This window comes from Dufourea novaeangliae, unplaced genomic scaffold (assembly GCF_001272555.1).
Source record: "Dufourea novaeangliae isolate 0120121106 unplaced genomic scaffold, ASM127255v1 scaffold177, whole genome shotgun sequence".
Taxonomy (NCBI): Eukaryota; Metazoa; Arthropoda; class Insecta; order Hymenoptera; family Halictidae; genus Dufourea; species Dufourea novaeangliae.
The window spans coordinates 2965543-2977248 of NW_015374070.1; the positions used below are offsets into that span (position 1 = coordinate 2965543).

An 11706-nucleotide genomic window follows, 5' to 3' on the forward strand; every position below is an offset into this window, starting at 1 on the left:
AAGATTGAAGTTAATAATCTTGAACTATTAAATGAACAATAGTTTTAGGCGTCTTTAGTATGACAATATCTGGATATTGAATATTGAGTAGATGATAAGTTGTAACGAATGATTTAAATATTATTCTTTCACTGTCACCACCTAACCGAGAATATTTGAAATTCTAGGTGTTAGAGTACCTTCAACTGACAGTGGCACAGTATTTTTGAAACGATAACGAGTAATAAATATTCAGTTGATTATTAAAAGTGTTAGAAAGTAGTTGTCGGATTATTCATCTCTGAAACGAGTTATCTGTAGTTAAGGGTTAACTAAAATATACTATGTACATCGTCCACATACGTGCTTGTAACAGCTGTTTTCAAAATGTGTTCAGAGTCACGAAAATGATCAATGTCGTCATGATCCAAATTAGCTTCCTACACAACCCCACTGAAAAAATTCTTACGTCGTACTGTTGCGACGCGAATAACAAAGGAAATCTAACCGATTTCGGAAGAGAAACAATTATATAGAATTTTTCGATACGACTTGTTTGACCTTAAGTCGCTGACTGAAAAGCAAATTCTTTTTAATAACGATGTCTAGCGCCGTCGAGAAGTTGACACCTCTGATCGAAACGTTTGATTACTATCAGCGGCTAGCCCTGCGGCTGGCGTTTATTTTTAACGATTAGGTCAGTAGGTTCGTCTCTAACGTCGAAGCTCGATCTGATTGGCTAAGGAGGTCACTCAGCGCGGCCGTCCCCGTCCTCCGTGGTGGCTGCCAGGTGAGCTTTTTTACGCGTTCCCGCTAGCCGTCTGGCAAACCACTGCAATTCTCTAAAAGGACGCAATGCCAATATCAAACCGCTGTACGTTCGAACCCCCGCCGGCGCAATCAGTATAACCGTTTTCACGCTCGACGGTGGTGGGCCGCGTGCTAGTGGAAATGACCGGCTATACGCGGAGACGCGTCACTGGCTTTCTACAGACACGCTGCCAATCGAAGTTCCGGATTTGCGTGAGCTTGACATTGCCTGGGATGATGTAACCGCGACGTAACGGGCGCTGCAGCACGCCTTTCCCACTTTGTAGCAGCTATCGCCACGCACGGTCGCGTTGCAACAGACGAACCGATTTGTAAACAATATGGAACGAAACGATTTTACAGGCGACCTTGGAGATTTTTGTTCGCACTATATTTTCATCGAAATTATTATAGAATTGGTATGATGGAACGGTATATGTAGAAATGAAAAATGGAATGACTTTAAAATAGTATGAGAATAATTTTTTTTTTAAGTTTGAATGTAATTAATGTAATGGAATATATAGTGTTGTATGAGAATGTGATGGTGTCAGCTGCCCATCTGACGGGGATAAGTCGTGAATCTTTGCAAACATGACACTGTACAGGGTGTCAATGAAAATGTGGGACATTCTCATACAGAGTGGATTTTACATGAAATACTGAGTCGAAAGTCACGAATTGCGAGCATTGCGTTTGAGGCTTCGTTTACTAAGTTATTAATTGCTGAAAATATAGGAAAAATGAACGTAAAATAAGGTTTGGCGTGGTTATACTATTTGAACTGTCGATTCTTAGCTGATACAGCGAAACGATCGATGACCTAGTTAAATTTAACGAAAGAAATAAAATAGAATGAATGATACCAACTCGTGAAACAGTTGAAGAACGCGCCTCTCAAGTAGAATAACCCGTCGCGTCAAACGTTTTTTTGCCAGTATTTCGCCCGTATATACAACAATTAATAACTCGGTAACGGAGTCTCGAACGCAAATTCATCATCCTTGATCAAGAATGAACGTCTTAGTTTCGTAAGTAGAATCCACCCTGTGAACGTATCCCACATTTAACACCCTGCAAATCTTCAAAACTGTTTTTCGGTAATTCTGAATCTTACTTTGCGTCGTAAAGATTATCATTGTTATTCTCTATTGAAACATAAAAGTGACATAGATTACAAATAAAATTTATTCTTTTGACGTAATATACAATACCTTACTATTTATTATCCTGACCAATGTAACGAATGATGCTATTATAGTAAAGAAAGTGCGTTATTAGGTTGATACTTTAGAGAAAAGTTTATCCGATCCCTGATTCGTGAACGCGTAAGGAGACGTATAATAAAAGACAATGGTCGATTGATACATCGACGCGGTATCAGTCATTCAGTTGTTGCGTCAACGGAATGTTTCGCAAAGTGTGTACCATGAAAGGATCCAGATTAAGAATCTTTTTATAGTGCCTTCAAGTCGAGAGATGATTGGTGATTACCTATCGACGCTAATAAGAATGCAGTGTTGCGTCTATGCAGCTCTACTAATTAGTTTACTAAGGCTCAGTGTGACATTTTCATCGGTACAGTAAGTTGTTCACACGCGATTGCTCCGAAGGGAACTGTTAATCATTTACTTCTGTGATACCGTGATTAATTCGAACGGAACCTTTCGTTAATACACCATGGTAATTATCACTTTCATTCGTTATTCGAAGTGCACAAAAGGTTTTACGTTCCACGCATCGAGAAGTTTCCAAATTAACGTTGAAACTTTACTCCGCGTTTATTGTAAATATGTGACCGATGTCACGTTGCTAACGTTGTACCCGTGTGCAATAATATTCGTGATTGTATACTGTTTCTTTTATATCGTAGAAACAAAATTCTTGCCATTTGTAACTCAAATGGCCCTAAATTTTATAACGTTTATGGCTTCAATGCCAAGCATTATTGGAACACAGCGTACTATATTCCTTCGGCGCCTCTATTCACTTTATTCTTTTTGTATTAGAAGTAGTGTAATTAAATTGTGAAAAAATGCTTAGACAATTCTTTATATTCATTCATAGGAGGATATTCAACTGAGCAAGGACCAAATTGCCCGTAAGTTCTTACGATACAGTAACTAATTTATTCAATAGGGAGTATGATGTGACAGTAACAATGTATCAACTTTTCAATCATCTATTCGATTACAGAATTGAAAATGGGTTTCGACGCTTTCGATCCTGACAAGAAGGAAATCATTAACACTGATATGGTCGGTACGATTCTAGCAATGATGGGTATGAAAATCCCAACGCAACAGATGCAGGCGGTCATCGCCGAATTTGATCCCTTCGGTATGTAAAACAGAATCTTATACAATCCATCCTATATCCTACGACTTATCCTAGGAATGTAAAAACCTAAGATCCATAACAACAACAATCGTCCCTATTGCAGAACACAAAATAAAAAAATTGACCAAACTTCCACTAAAGAAAGGAAGTGTAAAAGTGGTCATTGAACGAAAGCATTCTTTTCATATCCAAAATAACATGGACAAATGTGTCATATGCATCCTAGAATCTGGCGAGTTGAACTTCCAAGAATTCTCTAGTAGAATATATAATATAGAATCCTAAGGCCTATAACAATAACAGCCATTCTTATTACGGAAGACAGCATAACAAAGTACACATAATACTTATTAAAGGAAGGAAGTGTAAAAGTGATTATTCAACGGGAGCATTCTTTTCATATCCAAAATAACATGGACATATGTGTCATATAGATCCTAGGATCTGGCGAGTTGAACTTCCAAGAATTCTCTAGTAGAATATATAATATAGAATCCTAAGGCCTATAACAACAATAATTGTTCTTATTACTAAACACAACATAACAAGGTACACAGAATAGTCACTAAATGAAAGAAGTGAAAAAGTGATTATTCAACGGGAGCATTCATTTCATATCCAAAATAACATGGACATATATGCATCCTAGGATCTGGCGAGTTGAACTTCCAAGAATTCTGCAGCCTGGCTTCCCGATTCATGGAGGAGGACACAGACACCGAGGCGATGCAGCAAGAGCTCAGGGAAGCGTTCCGTCTCTACGACAAGGAAGGGAACGGTTACATCACCACCGATGTGTTCCGTGACATTCTTCACGAACTGGACGACGCGTTGTCCCCCGAGGAACTCGACATGATCATCGAGGAGGTGGACACTGATGGATCTGGCACACTTGATTTCGAAGGTACGCATGACACTGTACATATACTACGGTTTAGCCGTGATTTCCGCTCGGGCATCGATTATGTGTACCGTAACGGACGTTTCGCGGTTTTGCAGAATTCATGGAGGTCATGACAGGCTAAATTATCAGCTTTGGCACGGAGAACCGTGGTCCCCTCGTGTCGGCCACGTCCACGAGCAAAACGGAGCCGCCTGTTTTACACGTGGTGACTGCAATTTATTGGAGGCTGTGCACGTAGCCGTTGGCAAATGTACGAAGTTAAAGGTTCGTAGGTGATGCCTGCTACGGTGGCGTACACGCAACGTGAATATAGCTGGGAAAGTATTTCTGCCGGGGTACCCGTCGCTTTTGGAGTCACAATCGGCTAAAATGTATTTCTAACTAGGCCGGAATTAACCCGGGTGCGAGCCGACTCGGTGTCGGGAAACAGGTTTATATTGACGGATATAAATCGATGTTTCTTGTTGCGTTTACACGCTTCTCTCATCGGGGGGATAATAATACATTCATGTTCCACGTTGGACGGACACGGAAGCTCGTTTTGAATTCGACAACACGGCGAATCATAGCTGAGTTCAGAGGTTTGGATCGCTGTAGGAAGTGAATCTTGGCGGAATTGGCTTTATCAGACTGCGTAGACTTTGTACTTTGCCTGCGAAACGTGCGCTCGCTCAAAAGTGATAATATTTATAAGTAATTCTAATTCAACCGTGACTAAAATGAAATGAGAGTGAATTGTGATTAAGGAAAAATATAATAAAGCGATAAAAAAAATAGCAAAAGTTATGTGTGTATGTTACTTTCCCTTTTATTATCTTTTATCGATTAATCACTGTGGTAGTACGATCGATACGCGAATGAAGACGATTGTCATATAAATCTATTTTATATATTTGCAAGTATGAATTGTAACGCGAAAGAACATTATGAAAGAATAAAAGGCCTAAATTGAATGCAATGTCCTTTGTACTATTTATTTATATAATCGGAATCTCCTGTTCCCTAATCCTTAATGACTACAGTATATTAATTTTTTGAACATAATACTCAAGTCGAACAAGACCAATTAGTGTCTTATACACGCACTAATGTGAAATTGGCAATTACGTGTTGAACACACACTGGTACATAATTACAGGAATCATATGTAACGAGTTTAATGTTAACTGAAATACGATCGCTGTACTCCGAGCGTTATTGTCGTCTCAGCGGCAGCAGTTGTTTAGTATAAAGCTAGTAGTACGTTATTACAACTGGCAACGAGCAATATGCCGGAATCGGTGTTAATACCTCCTAAATATAACAGCTGATGCTAGGCATTATCAAGCTTATAATTAGCTACCCAAGAATACAACGAATGCGGTTATTACGCCGAATTGTCTCGAGACTCGGTTTTACGTCCGGCTGCCAGCCAATTTCACCCATTGTCGTGCCATTTTTCTCCGCCATATTGACTGCGAATCATTTCAATGCGTCGCGGCAACTTCAGCAGCCGTCAGGCTAGCGATCCTTAAGAAATGATGCTTTTGCACAATGGAATCTGAATGATAATTACATATACACAAACTTCAACGACGGTTTTCTGAAAAATTAAGAAATATTAGGAAACACAAAGAAAATTCCATTGATCGAAGAATATTGTTGGTTTCACTGAATAGAAACTGTTTATTATAATTATATAGGAGAAATTAATTATCTATTATCATAAGATTCGTATTTACTTTAGAAAAATATAAAACTTGTATCACTAAAATAATTTAATTCTGTGGTGGTTAGTTGTCACGAAACGTCTATTTCATTGCACTTTCTTTATTACGTGCTTGTCATTTCATTACCTTACGAAGAAACAAAAATTTCATTGGACGAAATATCAAGATACGCGTGAAGTAATGTAATACAGTAGAGTACACTGAAATAAATATATTACGAATTTAAGTGAAATAAATATATTGTTTTCTTTCTTTTCGGTGTTCGTTGAACGAATTTTGGCATGTGGTGTATTAACGATTACCAAACAAATGAAATCTAAACACCTAAAACGTGACTTCCAATTTGTAAACAGTTGGCTCGATCGGAATGAATTAACACGGGTGAGACTAGACAAGGATGCCAGCAGGAAGAGTTTCAAAATCGAGTACGTTGCCTCGGAATTCACACAATTGAAGCTCCCGTTTTACGGAAACAGAGTGGGGAGTGTCCTCGATGAATTTGAAAACCGCTAGAGATCCTACGTAGATACTACCCCGGTCAATCACGTGCCAGAAGATCATCGTTATGTCTACATAAAACCGAAGTTCACAGCCAGAATCTGGTGCATACCCGGATAAGACGTCGAAGTTGTCGTGTTGTTACACCTGAACATTCAGTGAACACCTAACCAACCTAGACACCTAACAACAATGGTGCGTTACCAATCAGATCTACCGTGAAACATCTTTATTCATCAGTTTCTACCAAAATATATTTGTGCTACCTGGAACTAGATTATTATTTAAAATTATTTTCAAATATTTTAAAATAAACAAGTCTTTGTTTTTGATTATTTGTTTCTTGAATTTTGTATGTGAAACAGGAGTTCCGTAGGAGAGTGTAATGCTTTTGTATTTCATTGTTCCAGGATGATCTGACCAAGGACCAAATTGCCCGTAAGTAATCGGTTTCTTCTATAGATGGAGGTGGTTTTCAATACTCGTCATCGGTCGCGATTAACCTTGTCATATTCCAGTTCTCAAGAAGGCGTTCGATGCCTTCGACCACGATAAGAAAGGCAGCATCGGCACAGACATGGTGGGCACGATATTGACCATGTTGGGTTACGAGCTTAGCGAGAAGACTCTGAAGGAAATCATTCAGGAAGTTGACGAAGATGGTGAGCCAACCGGTTTTAATCTAACATTAAACACGACTTACAATTCCAATGAAATGATCAAAATTATCTGCTAATTCTCAAATCAAATGAAAGGTGAATCTTAATTCATCGGAATATTAAACTTAGAAAACACTTCTTTCATATCCTAAGTAATTCAACTGCTTGTTAGAGTATAAAATTAAATTCTAGTGAGTGTTCAATTACTACTCATTTTCAAAACTATTCTCACAGTTTACCTTCACATCTGCTTCCCATATTTCGCGTATATTTCAGATTCTATTTCACGGTCTTAGATCTTTCGATCAGAACACATTAGATACAACTTTAACTCAAAGACTGTACTCAGATTCACTCTATCTACTTCCCAGCTAATCTTCACAGAAAATTCAGCAAACAGAATTTACGCGAATACCTGACAATTAGACAGGACGAATCAAAGCAACTACGAACAATACTATCTCGAATGCCTCTCGAAATTGAATTCCTGAACCGTTTCCGTGATCTCGACAGGCTCCGGTCTACTGGAGTTCGAGGAGTTCTGCACGCTGGCTGCCAGATTCTTGGTGGAGGAGGACGCGGAGGCGATGCAACAGGAGTTGCGCGAAGCATTCCGATTGTACGACAAAGAAGGAAACGGGTACATCACCACCGCCGTTTTCCGTGACATTCTTCACGAGTTGGACGATAAACTGACGCCCGCCGAGCTCGACATGATGATCGAGGAAATCGACGCGGACGGCTCCGGCACCCTCGACTTCGACGGTGAGCTGGAACCAAGAATTTTCCGTGGCACGGTGCACAAATTAATTGCAAGCGGGACGGAATTGTCGAACGCCAACAACAACTAACGCCAGATCCCGTGCGAGCATTCCACGTTCGAAAATCACAGGGAACACGTAAACGTCTGGTTTGCCAAGAATCTATCAGTTTCTTAATTAATTAACGCTTGTCGCGCACGCAGCTCGAGTCCACCATCTTCTGGTCACCTCGGGCTTCCGGCAGCCCGCGGCACAACCTTGTGGCCATTATTCATACCATAAGCTGACTATTTATAATCGACATCAATTCTTTATTCCTAATAACGATTTCATTTGTCTTGAGACTCAAGAGTCTTGTTTACCTTTGATGCTTATGAAAGTATTATTGCAATGAAATCTATTCTTGTATGGAAACTATGGAAACTGAAAGATATTATGGCAGATATAATTTTAATATTATCGAAGTTTGCTAAATTTTACCGATCCTGAGGGAAATGTATTACGTACAATAATTATACATATCATTTTTGAAAACCTAAAATTAAGTATGAAGACATTAAGAATTATAGTGGGAAGTAGTATACTTTTTTCGAATATTTTTAAATGTAGATTAATGCTTCTGTCGTATCATAGTTTTCATTTAATTGTTGCAGAGTTCATGGAAGTCATGACTGGCGGCGACGATTAGACTGCAAATGAGAGATCAAGATGGACAACGGCAACTATTAAGCTCGACAAAGTTTTCACGCGAGTGTTTTTCGCATCTTTCCTCGAGATGAAGGATAAATAATATTTGACTTTGGTTGATGTTCAACAATCGCGTACCCCTTACTGGGCACACAACGAGCGTTTCCGTTTTAATAAACGTCTCGTTGGAAAACTTATGCTACAGAAGACAAAAATTAAGTTCAATAAAGACTCTCAACACGAAAGAAACCTTTGCTTAATTGAATCAAGTTGTGCGCATGATTCTGCGCCGATTAAATGAAATGTTCTTTTCATTAACCCTAATATTGCTACTCTCACACGTGAATATCTTGAAAGTCTGAAGAAACCATGCTCTGTGAGCGCTGTTTGTCTGTATCGATCCGACCCCTGGGCGACTGCAATCACGTGTGCGACCAAGTAAGCAACGTTAAGTAACCACGGGGCAATGAAAAGAAACACGTGTACCTAAAATGACCAATTACTTTTTTTTTATTAACTCTAAAAAATTTAAAACTGTTAGACAATTCGAATCGTTTGGTTATTGTCAGAGATTGTGATATGAGTACAAATAACAATATAGGAAATTGATTTGTTGTCGATGATAGAATCGTTAAAGATTATCTGGATATAGAAATAATAAACTTATCTGATTTTTTAAATAAGAAGCTAGTTTTTAATGAAAATAGCTACATTATTTTTGTTATTCTGACCTGTGGCCATTTTAATGGATCGCTAAGATTTAATGGTCCGTTTACAAGCAAACTGAAAATAATAATAACTGTAGCAATAAATAATAATTAAGAAAATGTTTTCTGACCACGAGTAGAGATTAATGAATATCTACATTCTTGGCAGCCGGTCATTTACGTCTTGTATACAAGTGCAAGTATAATTTTCCGTTCACTCTTACGAAAAGTGCACCTGTATGCTAATTTGATAAATTCCCGTTCGTGTTCGCGTCAATCTGTGTTCTGTTGTTCGGTTTCGTTTATGTACTCCTTAGTTACATCGAATTTGAATAATTCATTCGACTGCTGTGACGACGAACATATATATTTAATTTCCATGTTACGTTTCTTTGAACTTTGATCCTTACAGTACGACGAAAAGCATACCGCGTTGCTCTGGTACTACCACAAACGATAACGACTAAATATCGATCGAAGAATTTCCAGTCCCATTAATACTATAAACTTTTTCAAATTTTTCACACAAATATCTATTGAAGCCCACATGCATAAAACAACTAATATTTATGATATCTTATGAACATCAATAGATTGTCGTTCTTTAATCATATAAATAAAGTAATTATTATTTAACATTTCCAATTAATATTAAGATACAGTTGACGTTTAATCACTTCTGATAAAGTAAATATGGTTCATTTGCAAAAATTCATGAAAATAAACACATCTTACATGTCACTCTGTACTTCGATTTCTGCTGGTTATAATTAATAACAATTTGCATTATAAAACAGATGACAGAATTTTTAACAGGTTACACACAGCAACACCTTGTCTGTTGTGCTACTACTGAGAAGGTAGAGACATAAGACAGGTGCAGAAGCGATATTCAATTGCAGCTCGATCTGTCATCGGACGATTCTAACCCAAAGTTAATGCTCTGTGTATCCGATACTCTAGCCAAATTTCTGAATTATAATGTGCCAAGCAGAAATAACCGTGTAAATCTTTGAGCTGCTATTTTATGCCTGATATTTCGGCTGGTGTGACAAGAGTGTCCAGCTTCAAAAAAAGATTCAAAGATTATATATAATTCTAGCTCACTTGGGCCAAAATTACTGATGCGTCTTCTTGCGACTCTTGAGCACCGAAGTTACGTTTTCAGGGATTCCAAATGGTCGTTCGAGCCTTTGGCTCGGAATTTCCTGTCGGAGATTGAAGGGAGCAATCACGAGCAGCACGGCGAACGGAATTGGGTCGACAGAAATCATACCAAAAGCGGGATATCTGAAATGTCCAGAGATGTCATTATCCCTGGTTACTCCCACGTTGTCAGGTAATCAACTTCCAGAGAAAATGGTTAGCCTGAGCCCAATAATGTTCGCTCTATATTCCGTGTACTTACTTAACCGAGCTACCGTTGAGCCACCTTTCGAGGGAGAATTATCATACCGACCAAACCTTGGAATTTCGAAACTGTAACGTTGCTCTAGGTGCCGTGGTCTGTCCTGGAATCAGGTTTTTCACATAAACCTGACATTTAAGTTTATATTCTGATCAATGTGTATCCGGTTTTCTATAATTCTCGGCTGGTCGAACCGCCCAACTTCGTTCGTGGATTTAATAAACCGCAATCTTACAACCAGTAAATTGAATTTAGCCATTTCGTATCGCGTGGCTCGCGATATTAAACGGTTAAACAGATAAAACACCTTGTTTTCGAAAACTCGTCCGATCGAAAACGGGCCAATATAAACGAGTGAAGAAATAATTTTAATTGATTCCCTGTTAATATCAATTTCCTCGTAGTAAAATCAGACACGCGATAGCTTTGCCGCAAATAACAGCCCGTGAATTTCACGGCAAGTGTAAATTGGATTAATCTAAAACAGGAATTTAACCGAAGAGTTCTTCGCACGAAAATCGCCACTCGCCGCGGTGTAGACCGTTGAAAGCAGCATTAACTCCCCTAGTTTACGGTCGTTCCTATCGGTGAACTCGTTTATCGGATAATTTCGATATCGTATATATACATATATGCGATTCGTGATATTTGCAACGAAAGAAATTCGCCTTTCACTGGTCAAGCTCCGACGGACTGGGCCGCGCGCGCTGGCTGGTCGCCGCTGCCGCTGGGCAACCCCGTTCGAAAATCTACATTGTAGAACGTGGCACGGCGGAGAACTAGTGACATTAATTACACGGCGAAATGTGGACTTCGTTAATATTTCGCGATGTAGATAAGCACCGGAAGCCGACCTTTTAAAAGTTGTCTCTGGCGAGGAATGCGAAGAACAAGGAAGAATGTTAAATTGTCTTTTTTTTTCTTTTTCGAGGAAAATAGAGAGAGTCGTGGTAATTTTTAATCGTCCAATTGGAATATTATGCCCGAAGCCACGCGGGATATCGAGAAAAGCGACGAATTAGATACATTTCAATTACATTTTCCAACCGCTTCGTTGCGTTTTATAGTTCAGGGAAGCGGTTGGAAAATCAAACGGTGTTCGTGCTGTTTAATTAAAAGCAAGCCGCTCGGAGAAGAAACGTGCGTTCGCGGTTAATTGTTAACCAGCACGCAATTGTTCCGCGGATTATTTTGTTGTCGTCGTGCAACGACGCGCGTACGTACGTATGGCATAGATGTATTCG

The 11706-nt window shown here is 39.0% G+C and overlaps 2 protein-coding genes across 2 annotated transcripts; both read left to right on the top strand.

The window, feature by feature from the left end:
• Positions 1-2463: 2463 nt before the first annotated feature.
• On the top strand, positions 2464-4876 carry LOC107190402. Its single transcript, XM_015579197.1, has 5 exons — positions 2464-2472; positions 2857-2890; positions 2986-3129; positions 3779-4033; positions 4129-4876. The coding sequence occupies exons 1-5, from the start codon at positions 2470-2472 to the stop codon at positions 4152-4154; spliced, it is 462 nt and encodes a 153-aa protein (XP_015434683.1). The 5' UTR covers positions 2464-2469; the 3' UTR covers positions 4155-4876.
• Positions 4877-6325: 1449 nt separating this feature from the next.
• Positions 6326-8592, top strand: LOC107190401. Its single transcript, XM_015579196.1, has 5 exons — positions 6326-6435; positions 6651-6678; positions 6759-6902; positions 7413-7664; positions 8314-8592. Exons 1-5 carry the CDS (start codon positions 6433-6435, stop codon positions 8346-8348), a joined length of 462 nt encoding a protein of 153 aa, XP_015434682.1. The 5' UTR covers positions 6326-6432; the 3' UTR covers positions 8349-8592.
• Positions 8593-11706: the final 3114 nt, after the last annotated feature.

What these genes read in the sequence shown, in the direction of transcription:
- LOC107190402 (XM_015579197.1), top strand. An exon ending in GAGCAAGGACCAAATTGCCC is followed by an intron (nt 2,891 to 2,985) that starts GTAAGTTCTTAC and finishes ATTCGATTACAG; the next exon opens with AATTGAAAATGGGTTTCGAC. An exon ending in CGCCGAATTTGATCCCTTCG is followed by an intron (nt 3,130 to 3,778) that starts GTATGTAAAACA and finishes TATGCATCCTAG; the next exon opens with GATCTGGCGAGTTGAACTTC.
- LOC107190401 (XM_015579196.1), top strand. An exon ending in GACCAAGGACCAAATTGCCC is followed by an intron (nt 6,679 to 6,758) that starts GTAAGTAATCGG and finishes GTCATATTCCAG; the next exon opens with TTCTCAAGAAGGCGTTCGAT. An exon ending in TCAGGAAGTTGACGAAGATG is followed by an intron (nt 6,903 to 7,412) that starts GTGAGCCAACCG and finishes TGATCTCGACAG; the next exon opens with GCTCCGGTCTACTGGAGTTC.